The sequence below is a fragment of the Cynoglossus semilaevis genome, chromosome 2 (assembly GCF_000523025.1).
Source record: "Cynoglossus semilaevis isolate Cse_v1.0 chromosome 2, Cse_v1.0, whole genome shotgun sequence".
Taxonomy (NCBI): Eukaryota; Metazoa; Chordata; class Actinopteri; order Pleuronectiformes; family Cynoglossidae; genus Cynoglossus; species Cynoglossus semilaevis.
The window spans coordinates 194,806-208,136 of NC_024308.1; the positions used below are offsets into that span (position 1 = coordinate 194,806).

Here is a 13,331-nt window from a genome sequence, read left to right on the forward strand (position 1 = left end):
CAGTCCTGGATCTGGACTAGATCAGTCCTGGATCTGGACTGGATCAGTCCTGGAGACAGAGGTCTCCAGCCAGTACTTTATAACTTGATCTTCTCTTTCATCAACAGACAGGTGGCGCGCTTAACACTAATACTCCACTCCACGTCCATCAACAACAACAAGACAGGGACAGTGATAAAAGTGATAAAGGAGGTGACGGAGGAGGAGAAGGAGGAGCAGGAGGAAGAGAATGAGTAGGAGGAGAAGGAGGAGCTCCTGCTCTGACCTGGCTGTCGTCCCCAGTCCCAGGACTCGATGATGGCGTGATGGACAGAAGCTGACGTCTCTTCTTCCTCTTTCTTTTCTTTGTCGTTGGCTTCGTCTTTCTTCTGAGCTCCAAAGCAGTCACAGTCTTCTGAACAACAACAAACAAGATCAGGTGAAGCCCCGCCCACGTCGTCTCTGACACGTCAACACCTGCTGACCTACCAGGGTGAGCAGCATCTTCTCCTCCACTGAAGGTGATCTCCTCGTCTTTGACCATCTCGTTCCACATCTCACTCAGACCCTCAGGAGAAAAGGCTCTCTGTGGACCAGTCAGAGAGCACAGTGACATGAGCTTGTTTTTTATTAGCAGGAAGCTAACAGCGTTCCTCTAACGAGTCAAACCTTGTCACCTCTGACATTGTCAAATAGACAGTGACATCATGGGTCACATCCCAGGATGTTGACATTCATTTTGTTCTGGGAAAAAAAAGTGAGTAGTGACACACAAACCTGTAAATCGATCTTCAGCCATTTGTCATGAAACCTCAGCTGAGCATCCAGGGTAAATGATGGAGAAGGCATCTTCTCCCCCCCACCCCCGGCCGCCGACGCAGCCAGCCTGAGACACAGAGAACAGACGTGAAGGTCAAACACAGACACCCAGCACAGACTGATCAGCCTCTGCTCTGAATACACTGATGTCTCTTCTCAGTTTAACCCCCCAGTGGACAGGTGAGGAGTTCACACCAGGTTGTTCTGACTTGTTTCAGCAGCAGCATCTACATTTGTTCATCCAAACATGGGAACGGTTCTACACAGTTGAAGTCACACTGTTCACTGTGTTTTCAATGGAGATGTTGTGTCAGTGTCAAAGCTCTGCTCACTTTCTGTTCAGCTGACTGTGTGAACTATGAAGAAAATACCTACACTACATTTGCTTTGTTCAAGGTGTATCATATATGTGAATGAGAAGAAAATAAAAATAAAAAATTGAAACACTCGAGTTTGAGTGTTTCAATTTTTTATTTTTATTTTCTGGCCATAGCTGGTCATAAAAAGCAGTAACGTGACGTGAAGATGGTTGTATTTGAGTTAGTTTAGTGAGACTAGGTTATCAACAAGGTTAAAGATGACCGCGAACATCACCTTCATTATGTTAAAGAACGTCAACACGCGACTAAATGCTCTCATTGTAACAACCCATGTTGTCCACCAAACTGTACCGTATGGCGGTGTGTTGTGTGCTAATATGAAGCGTCTTGTCGGTGCTGTGGTGTTTAAAAACACATCCGTGAGCAGCAGCCACTCATCACAAAAATCAAACGTCAAAGGATTTCAGTTATATGAAGCAGAGTCAAAGAGTTGGTCAGTGCTAACAGTCCGGGTAAAGTTTTCTATTTCATCAAATATCTTATATATAAGAAAATGTAAAACATTAAACGCATCGGCAGACATTGACACAGCATCATTAATGCAGCATCATTAACGCAACTGAAGCTAACGCTAGCTTAGCATTTAGCCCGGTGGGTAAGGCTAACATAGACAGAGCTAGCTTGAAGCTAAAACATATTATGTGTGTTCTGTGGAACATTGCAGAGTATAGATCAGATTAAAACATTTGGATTTCCAAAAACAGGCGGAGGAGGGCGGTGTCAGTGTACCTGTTTTCTCTCTGCTCTTCTCTCACTTCTTCTCGTCGCTCGGCTGCTCTTCTGCGTTAAAAAACTCAATGCGCGTCATCGCGCGGCCTGTTTTGATTGGCAGCTCCCCGCAGCTGTACTCTACTTTTTTTGCTGTATCGTCTTGATGCGTTTAATGTGACACCCGAACAGCCCCAAAGAGCGGGGCTTCATTGAAGTTTATATTAGTACACCGTTGATACTCCGCCCCTAAATGCTGACTGCTGTTCTAAATCGAACACAACTTTGGTCAGCGGTCGGGGCGTGGCCGCTGTTAGGGCGGAACCTATGCAGAGCACAGGCGCTGTTTTAAGAAGCTAAAGTAGCACTTATGTCCTTTTCTAACGTATTCATTTTCGTAAATACACTTATTTACCTTCATACAATTACTTATATACCTAATAGAAAAGTAGTAATGTCGTCATTACACCACGTTTGTCAATGATGTATACAATGACTATCGTTGTAACAAATTATGTCTAATAATTTGATCATTTTCAGATTGCCCTATTCTGTGACAGATAATTCATTTACATAAGAACTACTCATGTTACTATCACTGGTTATAATATTGACAACCATCATTAAAACAGAGATGAAACAAGAATTCAAAGTCGTTTCACACACGTAAACAACCTCCTCGTTGGTAAAGCTGCTGTGGAGCACCGCGCATGCGCAATGTAGGCTTTTAGTGACCATTAGGAGGCGTTCATGGACAGTGGGATTCTGTGGTTTTGTCTTTCAACATATTAACGCTCTGTGACAGCGGTACTTCCGGGGTTTTGTGTATGATTCTCACACACCGGGGGACGACATGACTCTGTCAGGGATGAATTCCACCTCACATCCACTTTCTGGAGTCTTTCTCGCGGTTGTCTCTAGTTTCTTTAACGGCTCCACCTTCGTCCTGCAGAGAAAAGGAATCCTCCGGTGTCGCCGCACAGGTACGACTTCCGTGCAGACAAATGACAAATAAGTGACCCCGAAACTGAGCTCCAGACAATCGTCTGTTTTCTACAATTACCTGTTTAATGTTGTTGTGTCTGCGCTCCAGGAGTCTCCTATCTGACTGATGGGGTATGGTGGAGCGGCACAGTGGCCAGTGAGTAATAGCGCCATCTAACGACTTCCTACAGCCATACAAAAGACCCGTTCATTCAAGCTGGCAGTGGAACATTGTTTCTTCCTCAAATATATTCACACAAGAAAAGATCCCAGTCAGGAGGCGTGGAAACAACTACAATTATACAATAAACGAAATCAAAATCATTAAAATCATTAAAGCGGCGAAAATAAAATCCAGAAAACTCCGCTGTGACTTTGTTTTCTTCTTCTGTTTCTTCAGTAAAAACAAATCTAACATTTTCCCTCAGTGATCATTGGTCAGATTGGGAATTTTCTGGCCTATAACCTGGCTCCTGCTGCGATGGTGACACCACTGGGAGCTGTGGGAGTTTTGTTTGGGTGAATAATGTAAATAAGTTCATCTTAGTTGTGTTCTGGAGGCAGAGACCATGAACGCCTCATCCATACCATTACGTCTGTGTGTGTGTCTGTGTGTGTGTCTGCAGGTCTGTCCTGGCCTCCTGGATCCTGCAGGAACATCTGAATCTGCTGGGGAAACTGGCCTGTGTCCTGTGCTGCTGTGGATCAGTGGTTCTCATCGTTCACGGCCCAAAGTCAGAGTCTGTGACGTCCAGACTGGAACTGGAGCAGAGACTCTCAGACCCAGGTCAGTCTGCACTCTGATATTATTATTGGAATGAGGTTGTTGAAGCGCCGACGTTACCCTGGTGTTCAGTTGTTGATTTTCTCTGTGTAGAACATCAGCTGAACTTTGATCAGGTTCACAGCAACATTTCTCCTCTGTGTTCCTACAGTGTTTGTGACCTTTGTGGTCCTGGTGCTGGTTCTCCTCGTGGTTCTGATCGTCTGGGCCGCTCCAGTCCATGGATCCTCCAACATCATGGTGTACGTGTCCATATGTTCCCTCCTGGGAAGCTTCACTGTTCCCAGCAGTAAAGGACTGGGCCTGGCAGCTCAGGACATCTTTGGAGGTGGAGCAGCCAGTGACGGAGGAGCCGTGGCTCTCTTCCTGGGCCTGCTGGGGGCGCTGGTGGTCAGCATCCTGGTCCAGTTCTTTTTCATCAATAAGGCACTACAGTGTTTCAGCTCCAACATTTTTGAGGCCATCTACTACGTGACCTTCACATCCACAGTGATGGTGGCCTCGGCTCTTCTCTTCAGAGAGTGGAGCACTCTGACCTTCACTGACGCCCTGGTCACTGTCTGTGGCTTCGCCACAGTGAGCGTGGGTGTGACTCTGCTACGGATGTCTCAGGAAGCTTCCATCACCTGGAAGAAGAAGGAAGGAGGAGAGAAGAGAGAGTGAGGAGTCTTCTCCTGTGGACACCACCTCCAGATGTCCAACTTCTCACCTCACCTGTGGTCTGTGTCCTGCTGAGATGTAGCCTGACGTCATTGTTCACTGTGACTGTAACAAAACACTAATAAAAACATACAAAGTTTCAGGTTTTCCTATGAATGTGATCATCAGTGTGTGAGACTGCAGACTCGGACCATGAACGCATCATCGAGTGTCACATGGCACCGCACTAAAAATCTGGAACATTGTTGGTTCTCTGACAAAAGTAACAGAACAAACCCACACGAGGTGAAGAACTCTCTGGAATTTGACCAAATAAACTTTAAAACTCAATAAACACAGTCACGAGTACGAGACAAATAAAAATGTAATAAACGTCTGGTTTTCACAAAATCTTCAAACAAATAATAATAATAATAATAATAATATTAACTAAAAATATTATGACTAAAATCAGATAAATGTTTGTCATGTAACCTATTCTCGGTCTATTTTAATCATATCGTTTTGTTTTTGTTTTAAATGATTTAAAATAAAATTGTTTAATTTTGGGAACTTGTTTCAGTCATGTCCGACCGTGAACGATAAACTATGACAACACTCGTGAATAAATATTAAAACAGTTTCAACTGGTGTTTATTTCCATTGATAAACCCATATTTTATCAGAATGACAGCACCATCTCACTTTTAAACTCTCCGTAGGGAATTCGACTTTCATCCTTCAGGGTTGCCGGAAACGGTGCGGACTGTCGCGGGTGCCGTCAGTCATTAGCGTGTGTCGTACATACAGAGTCGCCTTTCACAGAGGAGCGGTTGCTGTTTATCAGTGTGTAAAGGTTAGCTACAGCTAACTGTTAGTCTCTCGGTCTCAGCGATACCACCAAACTCCGTGTGAACAGGTGAGTGGTTGTCTTTAACAGTGAACAATGTTAACTTACTCACTATTTAGCTACAGCTCCGTTAGCTTTAGTCATAGCTACCGCTGGAAGCTAAGCTAACGAGGCTAATCCAAACTAAGGAGCAGCATGGGTTAAAGATTGAAGTCGGGTTGATGATACGTACAACGTAAAGTTATTTGGTTAAATTGAGGTAAAAAAAGGAGCAGGGAACCGTGTGTCCATTTTTTAGAAGACAGAAAGAGTTAAAAAAACCGACATTCAGGTGTGGAGATACTTCCGGGATTATTCAAAGGTGTGTGTACACTCTCTCTCTCTCTCTCTCTCTCTCTCTCTCACACACACCGACAGACAGACAGGTGTGTCGTCTCTACCTCATCTCAATATCACTGTGTGTGTGTGTGTGTGTGGCTTCTTATTCACAAACTGATGGATTTTACCGCAAACTTTTCCAGTGTTGAGCTTCCACTCTGTGACGTCACCTGTGGACATGGTAGGTGATGGGGATGACAGTAGTGATGTAGGCTTAACTTTGAGTTGTTGTTTTTTTTTTTCGAGAATTCCTTAGCAGCTTGAGCTAACCATTAACTTATAACATGTAGCTCGAGGAAAATGTTTGTTCTGGCGGAGTGAAGGTCTTTAAAGAGCTAACGATGTGACGTCAGACGACCTGCCACTGAGCTATGGCTTTTAATATGAGAAGATTAGTCTTGAAGCAGGTTAGGAAGTGAACTAATACTAAACCAACAGGAAGTAGCACCAGGAAAACAAAACCATCCGTTGTTGTTTTTTCTGTTTTTTTATTTTTTTTTATTTGATGACAGGAAGTGTTGTTGTTGTTGTCAGTGTTTGACCTCTCTGAGAACCACAGCCATTGTCACGCTAACAAAAATTGTGACAGGCCCCGCCCACTCACACTGGTCCAGAATGGTACTGAGTCCTTCTGTGGTCCAGAACTTCACCTTTACAAAAATGTTTTAAACTCTAAGTCCATTTGTTTGTTTGACTGTAGAACTGCTACAATGATTGGCTGCTGTGGTTCTTCTCTGTTCTCAGGGGTGATCAGGGCCTACAACTGTAGTCTGGGTCAGAACCTTCACTGCTGGGCTTTAAATGTGACAGAAGCCTTCAACGGCTCATCCAGCCCGGCCATGGCTCAGGACCGCGGCAGGTACGACTTCTACATCGGCCTGGCCCTGGCCATCAGCTCCAGCATCTTCATCGGAGGAAGCTTCATCCTGAAGAAGAAGGGTCTGCTGCGTCTGGCCCGGAAAGGCTCCATGAGAGCAGGTGTGTTGTTGTGAAACTGAGTGAAGAAGTCTAACCTGTCAGGACAGGAGCCTAAAACCAGGACCTGCTGGTCTGGTTCTGCAGGGAGTGTCTGTTTGTTTAGTTCCTCCTCCACAAACCAGGACAGTCTTCATGATGTTCCAAATAGTACTTCTTCTGAGCAGTCATCTGACAAACGGCCAGAGGGGGGGGCAAGACATTGGATCTGTGACCACAGGAGGCAGCAGTGGACCACATCTGCTGCCTCCTGTGGTCAGTCTGTGTCTAAAATCCCTGCTTTTCTCCATGAGGTTTGGTGCTTATCACCAGCCCCTGAACCCTCCCTTTAACCACCAGCTGTTGTAGATTAAATTAACTCCGCCCTCACCGCCTGCTCTTACTACATCAAAGATCTCACGTCGATGATCACATGATCCTGTTTTTGTACTGCAGGTCAGGGAGGCCACGCCTACCTGAAGGAATGGCTGTGGTGGGCGGGGCTACTCTCAAGTAAGTGCTGATGTCACAGTTACTGATTCACAAATGAGTTTAATACAGACGGAATGTTTGTGCAGCAGCAGGGGGCGCTCAAACAACTACACTGACACCACAGTGTGTGCATTAAGGAGGTTCTTTCTTTTTCCTCTTCTGTCCTCCAGTGGGCGCCGGTGAGGCAGCCAACTTTGCAGCCTACGCCTTTGCTCCGGCGACTCTGGTGACCCCTCTTGGAGCTCTGAGTGTCCTGGTCAGGTACCGATTCCACCCTGGTTCCTGTTATGCTCAGTGTTTAAAAACATCACAGCCAGTGACGGTTCTTGTTTGATTTTGTTTGGCTCCAGTGCCGTGCTTTCCTCCTACTTCCTGTCGGAGCGCCTCAACCTGCACGGAAAATTAGGCTGCCTGCTGAGCATTCTGGGAAGTACCAACATGGTGATCCATGCGCCTCAGGAAGAGGAGATCAACAGTCTGGAGGACATGGCCCACAAACTGGTGGACCCAGGTACTGCTGCTGAGCCTCTGCTTCCAAACTGTACCTGTGCTAGCTGTTTGTCAGCTGTTAGCATCATGAAGGTTAGCTTCAGCAGCTAAATGTTGGTGTTTGTTTCTCCCAGGATTTTTTGCGTTCGCCTCGTTGGTCGTCCTCACGGCCCTGGTTTTCATTTTCGTGGTCGCTCCTCGTCACGGTCAGACCAACATCCTGGTCTACATCACCATCTGCTCCGTGATCGGGGCGCTATCCGTGTCCTGCGTCAAAGGCCTGGGCATCGCCATCAAGGAGGCGCTGAGCGGCAGGAACGTGAGCCGGAGTCCACTGGCGTGGCTCCTCCTGCTGGGCCTGCTGGGATGTGTCAGCACGCAAATCAACTACCTGAACAAAGCGCTGGACATCTTCAACACCTCCCTGGTCACGCCCATCTACTACGTCTTCTTCACCACCTCCGTCCTCACCTGCTCCGCCATCCTCTTCAAAGAGTGGGAGCACATGGCGGTGGATGACATCATTGGAACGCTGAGCGGCTTCCTCACCATCATCGTGGGAATCTTCCTGCTGCACGCCTTCAAGGACGTCAGCATCAGCCTGGCATCGCTCGCCGTCTCCATAAGGAAGGAGGAACGCGCTGCCGTCTTCCCTCACACGGCCAACGGGGCGGCGTCAGGAGCAGCCGCACACGGATCCTACCAACTCCTGCGGGAGTCCACAGAGGACGTGGACGACAGAGACGTCAGTTTGTCCTTTGACAGCGTCTCCAGGAGGAACGGCGCGATGATGTCATCCATGGAACACTGAGGAACTGAATGATTTTTAAACCAAGAGTTGTACGGACCAATCACACGCTACGGAAGATGATTTAGGAAACGGGGAAAAAGGTGAACTCTTAGAATTAACTGATTATAGTCATGTTGAATCCCAGAATTCCAATTTGAAATTAGAATAATGACAGGGCAGAATTCTGGGACTGCACTGTCATGGCTTTTGACTGTAATGGGAACTGTGACATTCCCAGTGTTCCTGTCTTCATACCCTGACAGTTCCTGATGGCGTTCCGTACGTCGGTCGTTGATGGTGAGGACAATCGGTGATGTGGACCAGTGGATTTGTTTGCCTTATTTAAAGGGACAGTTTCAGAAACACAAAGGTGCTTTAGCCTGATGTGAGTGTGCAGTGAGTGCCCCCTGCTGCTGGGAAGAGCAGCTTCACTTCCCCAGAGTCACTACAAAGTCTTTATTTCTGCAAAGGTGAGGATGTAGCATCGTTGTAGCGCTCCACCCACTCTGACTACATCAGTAGTTATTTCCTGTTCATGACTCCGTCCACATTTAGCTTCTCAACATGTTGATTTTCAAACTGTCCCTTTAGTCTATTCCTGTGTAGCCTGTAAAAATGAGCTTTTTTAAACAGAGCTTTTGTTATGGGTGAAAAGTCGTGCACTGATTTTTAATTTCTATCAATTTAACAAGAGTTTTATTTTCTCTGGACCTGAGGCTGCGCCCTCTGATGACGACACGTTGGATAACAACGTTGATTATTTGTTCACTCTGAAAATTTTTGTAACAAACACTGAAGACGAAGCTGCAGATTTGTTACATATTTATTGAATTAAAATGATTTAAAACAGTGAATAAATGCTGAAACACTATTAGCCGCGTTAGCTTCGTTCTTTCTGATCATGCAGTCGAATCATTTCACCTTCACCCACAGAATGTTCACTGCTGGAAACAGTTTCAAAATAAAAGCACTTCCCTTTTCTAAAGCTTTCTGCAAAAGTATAAAACATTTTTTTTTCTATAAAAGATTATTTTTAGATCTGGAATAAGGCACGTGTGAAAATAAAGTTCTTATCTGACACCACTGTGGCCCCGCCCCCTTCAGTCAGGGGCACAGTGACGGTGAGCACTCAGTGGCGCCCTCAGCTGCTGGCCAGCGACTGGTGGATGGGCGGCTGGAAACAGCGTACGTGCTCCACGGGCATGTTCTCCCCGTCTCCGGACTTCAGGTACTTGTTCAGGATGGCGAAGATTTCATTGTTCAGGACCTGGAACCTCCTGATTCTGTCCACCATCTTCTTCAGGGACTGAAATGAGTTCAAACAAACAAAGAGTGAGAAGTGAAGAGGTGTTGAGCAGAGGAAGAAGGAGCGCGGTCACGTGATCCGCACGTCTCACCACACTCTTGATGATCTCGTCTTTCCCGTCGTGTTTCTGGACCTTCAGCAGGTGGTAACTGAAGTCCAGGATGTCGAAGCGTCTCTGCTGACTCAGCAGGGCGATGATCATACAGCCGGCCCAGTGGAGCCCGTCTCCGAAACACTGTCTGGAGAGCAGACAAACGGAGAGAGAGAGAGTGATCACCAAGAAAAGATCTGACAGTAGAAAAAGTCCATCAAACACAAACATTGGCCACAAAATACTGTTGGAAAAAAATTTATTAAATCATGAATTTAATTAATTAAACTTTTTGATGTTTAAAGCACTTGGCAGAACAATAGTTTCCAATAATTATATTTAGAAGCCTGCCCCCTTGTGGTGATGGCCACCCACCCATTAGTGGTGGTGGGTAGGAAGATTATGGTTGTGTTTTGGCAGTAACGCCCTTCTACCTGATGGTGGCGGTCACTTACTCCACAGTGAACTCGTGAGCGCCCACTGGGATGCAGTACACAAACTGCATGGCGCTCCACAGGCGGTGAAACTCCACACATTCGTCCACGTGCATTACGCCATTACTGGGCAGCGGCCCGCGCCAGATGGGGTCATCGAGGAACCCACGGACACGGGTGAGGATGACCTCGAACATGGACAGACCGCAGCACAGACGCTCTTTGGTCAGGAGGTCGCCCTCACGAGCGATGGCAATTTGCTAAAAGAGCAAGAAAAAGTTTTGAGATCATCTCAGGCCGAAGCGGGTGAAGAGCGCGGGTGAAGAGCGCCACCTGGTCCGGTACCTGAGGTGTTCCCAGACGCTCGATCAGCGGAACCATGTGCAGAGCCGTATATTTAGCCTCCAGCCGCTTCATCTTAGCATCCAGCCGTTCACCTTCTGCAGCAGTGGACGACAAACAGACAAACTCTGACTTCAGTATGAACACATCGCCCCTGCAGGTTGGCAGGGGAACTGCAGATTAAAATTCAGAATAAAAGACAGATTTTATGAAATGATCAGAGTGAGGGTGAGCTGAGGGGGGTTGACCTTTGACATGGACCCTGGGCAGAATGTTCTGGAAGGGGGCAGCGTGGAGCAGGTCGCCGACTTCCTCCTGAGACTGAAGAGACAAACAGAAGAAGAGAGCCATCAGTTCCAGGGACTCCAGCACATTCCGAGGGTTAAAGATGATGATGATGATGATGAAGATAAATAGGAGGGATCGGTACCAGACTCTGTTCACTGAGCAGACAGAAGAGCAGAGCGTTTCCCACCTCCCTCAGGTTCTGGAAACAAACGGTCTTCAGCTCGGCGTACTCCACGATGTCCTTCAGCTGGTGGTGGAAGAACTCCAGGATTCCTGGGCAGGGAATTTAAGACACATTCCTGTCATTGAGGACAGATGGACAGCAGGAGGCGCACTTCAGTGAAACATCATCATTGGTGCTCAATGATGATGTTTCTTTTCAAGCACATTCAAGGTCCATTTTAAACATTTCCTGATACGTTCTTTCTGGTTCGAAGGTTTTAAATCCTGGAACGTTGGGAACTCCAGAGAAGAAAAGTGACTTCTTCACTTCCTGTGTTCTCACCTGGAGAACCGTACTCATGACGGGGGAGTCTGCAGATCTTGGGCATCACCTCCATCAGGGTCTTCACATACTGCATGATGGTTCCCTGGAGCTGCACGTATGGACACACACACACATTACACAGAGTGAAGGTCTTCCTCCACCTCCCAGACCGACCGACCGACCGAACCCCCCACCCCCTCCCTCCATCTGACTCACCAGGCTCTTCACCACCTTCAGCAGCTCCTCCATCACCACGGCGATGCCCTGGTAGCCCAGCAGACGACACATGACTTTGATGTGGGGGGGGCCCAGGAAGTTCCTGTAGGAGCTGAAGATGCTGCTGTAGGCCAGGTTCAAGGTCTGAGCACAGAGAAGGTCAGAAGGTCAGAAGGGAAACACTCTTGGTTCCAGTACTGTTAAGAACAGTACCGGAGTGCTGGTGCTGTTGTTGGTACTGGTTCAGACCTTTGATCCGTACAGATAGTGAGGCTGAGCGTTGGGGGGTTTGTCCCTCTGGAACTCCTGGGAGAAAGGAAGGATGGTCCTCACAAACCTGGAAAACACACACACAACATACACTCCTAGTCAGCCAACGTTTCCTTGGAAACCAACAGCAGTGATAAAGGACCTCGGCCACAGGGGGCAGCAGAACGCCCTCTCTGCCTTGTCAGTGTGCAGCATCTCCCGCTCACCTGTTGGTGGAGCCGTTGTAACAGTAGTTGGGCAGGAAGTCGTAGTTGAGTTCCCAGAAGACATGCAGCGTGATGCGTCCGTAGGGGGCGGAGACATTGTGGTTGGCCTCACGGAACATGGCGTCCAGACTGTCCAGGGTCAGGAACTTGCTCAGGAGCTTGTGGGTCATCCTGTTGATGTCCAGGAGACCTTCAAGTTCCTGCAACCAAAACCAAAGGTTGATCATCGGGGTCTACACCTCAACTGTTCTCACAGCAGCGCTAACGGCTAACGGTTAGCTGCTCTACCATGATGGAGGTCAGGTCCTCGCTCTCGAAGCGGTTGATGGCCAGCTCCAGAGACTTGGCCAGAGCCGCCGACACTCTCTGAGTGATGAGTCTGTTCAGGTCGATGGAGCGGCCCAGGAGCTGAGGAGAGACGGAGGTCGGAGGTCAGAGGTCAGAAGGTGGAGGTCAGAGGTCACAAGTGTAACTTTGCCCAACAGTACCTGGACGTGGCGCTGCTTCAGCAGCGTCTCGTAGCGGTTGGAGGCGGGCCAGGGAATGTTGGCGCCCTGATTCTTACAGTCCGCTCTTAAACGTTTGTCCAGCAGGAGGCTGAGGAGCAAGAAGAAGAAGAAGAAGCGCTGTTTATTTACTGTGCAGTGAGCGCCCCCTTCATGTCAAAGAAGGACGAACAATGTCCAAACCTGTGATTTTAGCTGAGAATCAGAGGAGGAAACTGAAAGTACTGAGGAGCAAGCTGGTCATCAGTACTACATCAGTACTACACTGTCTTATTTTTCAGACCTGGTACTTCTTACCTTCCTGCCAGGATCTTGTAGTACGCAAAGATCTGATCAGCCAGTTTGTAAACAAACTGATCGAAGCACAGATTCACCTGGAGACAGATGATGACATCATCACTATGACGACCATCACCGTTGGTATGTAGGTGTGTGTGTGTGTGTGTGTGTGTGTGTGTGTTTGTGTTGTACCTCGGCTTCGATCTCGTCGTAGAGAAACTGTTTCTTGAACTTGGTCAGTGCGTAGTGAGCGCTGTCGTTGTATAAATCCAGCGGATACAGGACGTACCTGCAGGGGGTGCCAGAGAAACTGGTTCAGTTAAAATGTTAAAATCCTGTGACTCCATCCTGACTTCTTGATATTATGAAACCTTGACCTTTCAACCCTATACCCTGAATGTCTGACCCTCAAACCTGCACCAATTAAAAACCCAGAACCCTGGAGACTCACTCCATCATGGAAGCCTCCTTGGTCTCCAGGATGTGGTCCGTGAGGATCCAGGGCATGGACATCTCAATGGGGAACTGGATTCTGCGTCCCATGGTGAGCTCCAAGAAGAACTCTCTGAACCAGAGCTGGGAGAGGTCACAGCACTGCTGCAGGGTTTCTGAAGAACCACACAAACAGAAGGTTCTGATGTGAACACCATCACTCAGCTG

At 47.6% G+C, this 13,331-nt stretch overlaps 4 protein-coding genes across 6 annotated transcripts in view; 2 read left to right on the forward strand and 2 right to left on the reverse strand.

Annotated features, from left to right (window-relative positions):
* Positions 1 to 10: 10 nt before the first annotated feature.
* Positions 11 to 2,136, reverse strand: LOC103392889 (E3 ubiquitin-protein ligase HERC2-like). 2 transcript variants are annotated; one of them, XM_017042918.2, is made up of 4 exons: positions 1,908 to 2,136; positions 757 to 865; positions 469 to 565; positions 11 to 391 (listed from the first exon to the last, which is right to left on the reverse strand). In XM_017042918.2, exons 2-4 carry the CDS (start codon positions 826 to 828, stop codon positions 78 to 80), a joined length of 483 nt encoding a protein of 160 aa, XP_016898407.1. In that variant the 5' UTR covers positions 829 to 865; positions 1,908 to 2,136; the 3' UTR covers positions 11 to 77. The 2 variants fall into 2 exon arrangements, with proteins under 2 accessions (XP_016898407.1, XP_008327871.1); XM_008329649.3 differs by having other exon boundaries at positions 14 to 394.
* A 457-nt stretch (positions 2,137 to 2,593) lies between these two features.
* On the forward strand, positions 2,594 to 4,453 carry nipa1 (NIPA magnesium transporter 1). The gene is made up of 5 exons (XM_008329238.3): positions 2,594 to 2,869; positions 2,980 to 3,027; positions 3,299 to 3,389; positions 3,497 to 3,657; positions 3,806 to 4,453. The coding sequence occupies exons 1-5, from the start codon at positions 2,740 to 2,742 to the stop codon at positions 4,315 to 4,317; spliced, it is 942 nt and encodes a 313-aa protein (XP_008327460.1). The 5' UTR covers positions 2,594 to 2,739; the 3' UTR covers positions 4,318 to 4,453.
* A 593-nt stretch (positions 4,454 to 5,046) lies between these two features.
* On the forward strand, positions 5,047 to 9,117 carry nipa2 (NIPA magnesium transporter 2). Of its 2 annotated transcripts, none has more exons than XM_008329216.3 (6): positions 5,047 to 5,212; positions 6,266 to 6,499; positions 6,932 to 6,988; positions 7,138 to 7,228; positions 7,318 to 7,478; positions 7,591 to 9,117. In XM_008329216.3, the coding sequence occupies exons 2-6, from the start codon at positions 6,361 to 6,363 to the stop codon at positions 8,265 to 8,267; spliced, it is 1,125 nt and encodes a 374-aa protein (XP_008327438.1). In that variant the 5' UTR covers positions 5,047 to 5,212; positions 6,266 to 6,360; the 3' UTR covers positions 8,268 to 9,117. The 2 variants fall into 2 exon arrangements, with proteins under 2 accessions (XP_008327438.1, XP_008327423.1); XM_008329201.3 differs by lacking the exon at positions 5,047 to 5,212 and adding an exon at positions 5,244 to 5,702.
* cyfip1 (cytoplasmic FMR1 interacting protein 1) overlaps positions 9,052 to 13,331 on the reverse strand; it is a 10,245-nt gene continuing 5,965 nt past the window's right edge. Inside the window, exons 17-31 of the mRNA XM_008329227.3 lie at positions 13,123 to 13,305; positions 12,864 to 12,960; positions 12,690 to 12,766; positions 12,375 to 12,483; positions 12,175 to 12,294; positions 11,887 to 12,086; positions 11,660 to 11,747; positions 11,411 to 11,554; positions 11,213 to 11,303; positions 10,850 to 10,980; positions 10,668 to 10,740; positions 10,423 to 10,517; positions 10,099 to 10,337; positions 9,644 to 9,791; positions 9,052 to 9,552 (exon numbers count right to left, since the gene is read on the reverse strand). Coding sequence (XP_008327449.1) covers positions 9,388 to 9,552; positions 9,644 to 9,791; positions 10,099 to 10,337; positions 10,423 to 10,517; positions 10,668 to 10,740; positions 10,850 to 10,980; positions 11,213 to 11,303; positions 11,411 to 11,554; positions 11,660 to 11,747; positions 11,887 to 12,086; positions 12,175 to 12,294; positions 12,375 to 12,483; positions 12,690 to 12,766; positions 12,864 to 12,960; positions 13,123 to 13,305 — 1,960 coding nt within the window. The 3' untranslated portion in view covers positions 9,052 to 9,387. The remainder of the gene's footprint in view (positions 9,553 to 9,643; positions 9,792 to 10,098; positions 10,338 to 10,422; positions 10,518 to 10,667; positions 10,741 to 10,849; positions 10,981 to 11,212; positions 11,304 to 11,410; positions 11,555 to 11,659; positions 11,748 to 11,886; positions 12,087 to 12,174; positions 12,295 to 12,374; positions 12,484 to 12,689; positions 12,767 to 12,863; positions 12,961 to 13,122; positions 13,306 to 13,331) is intronic.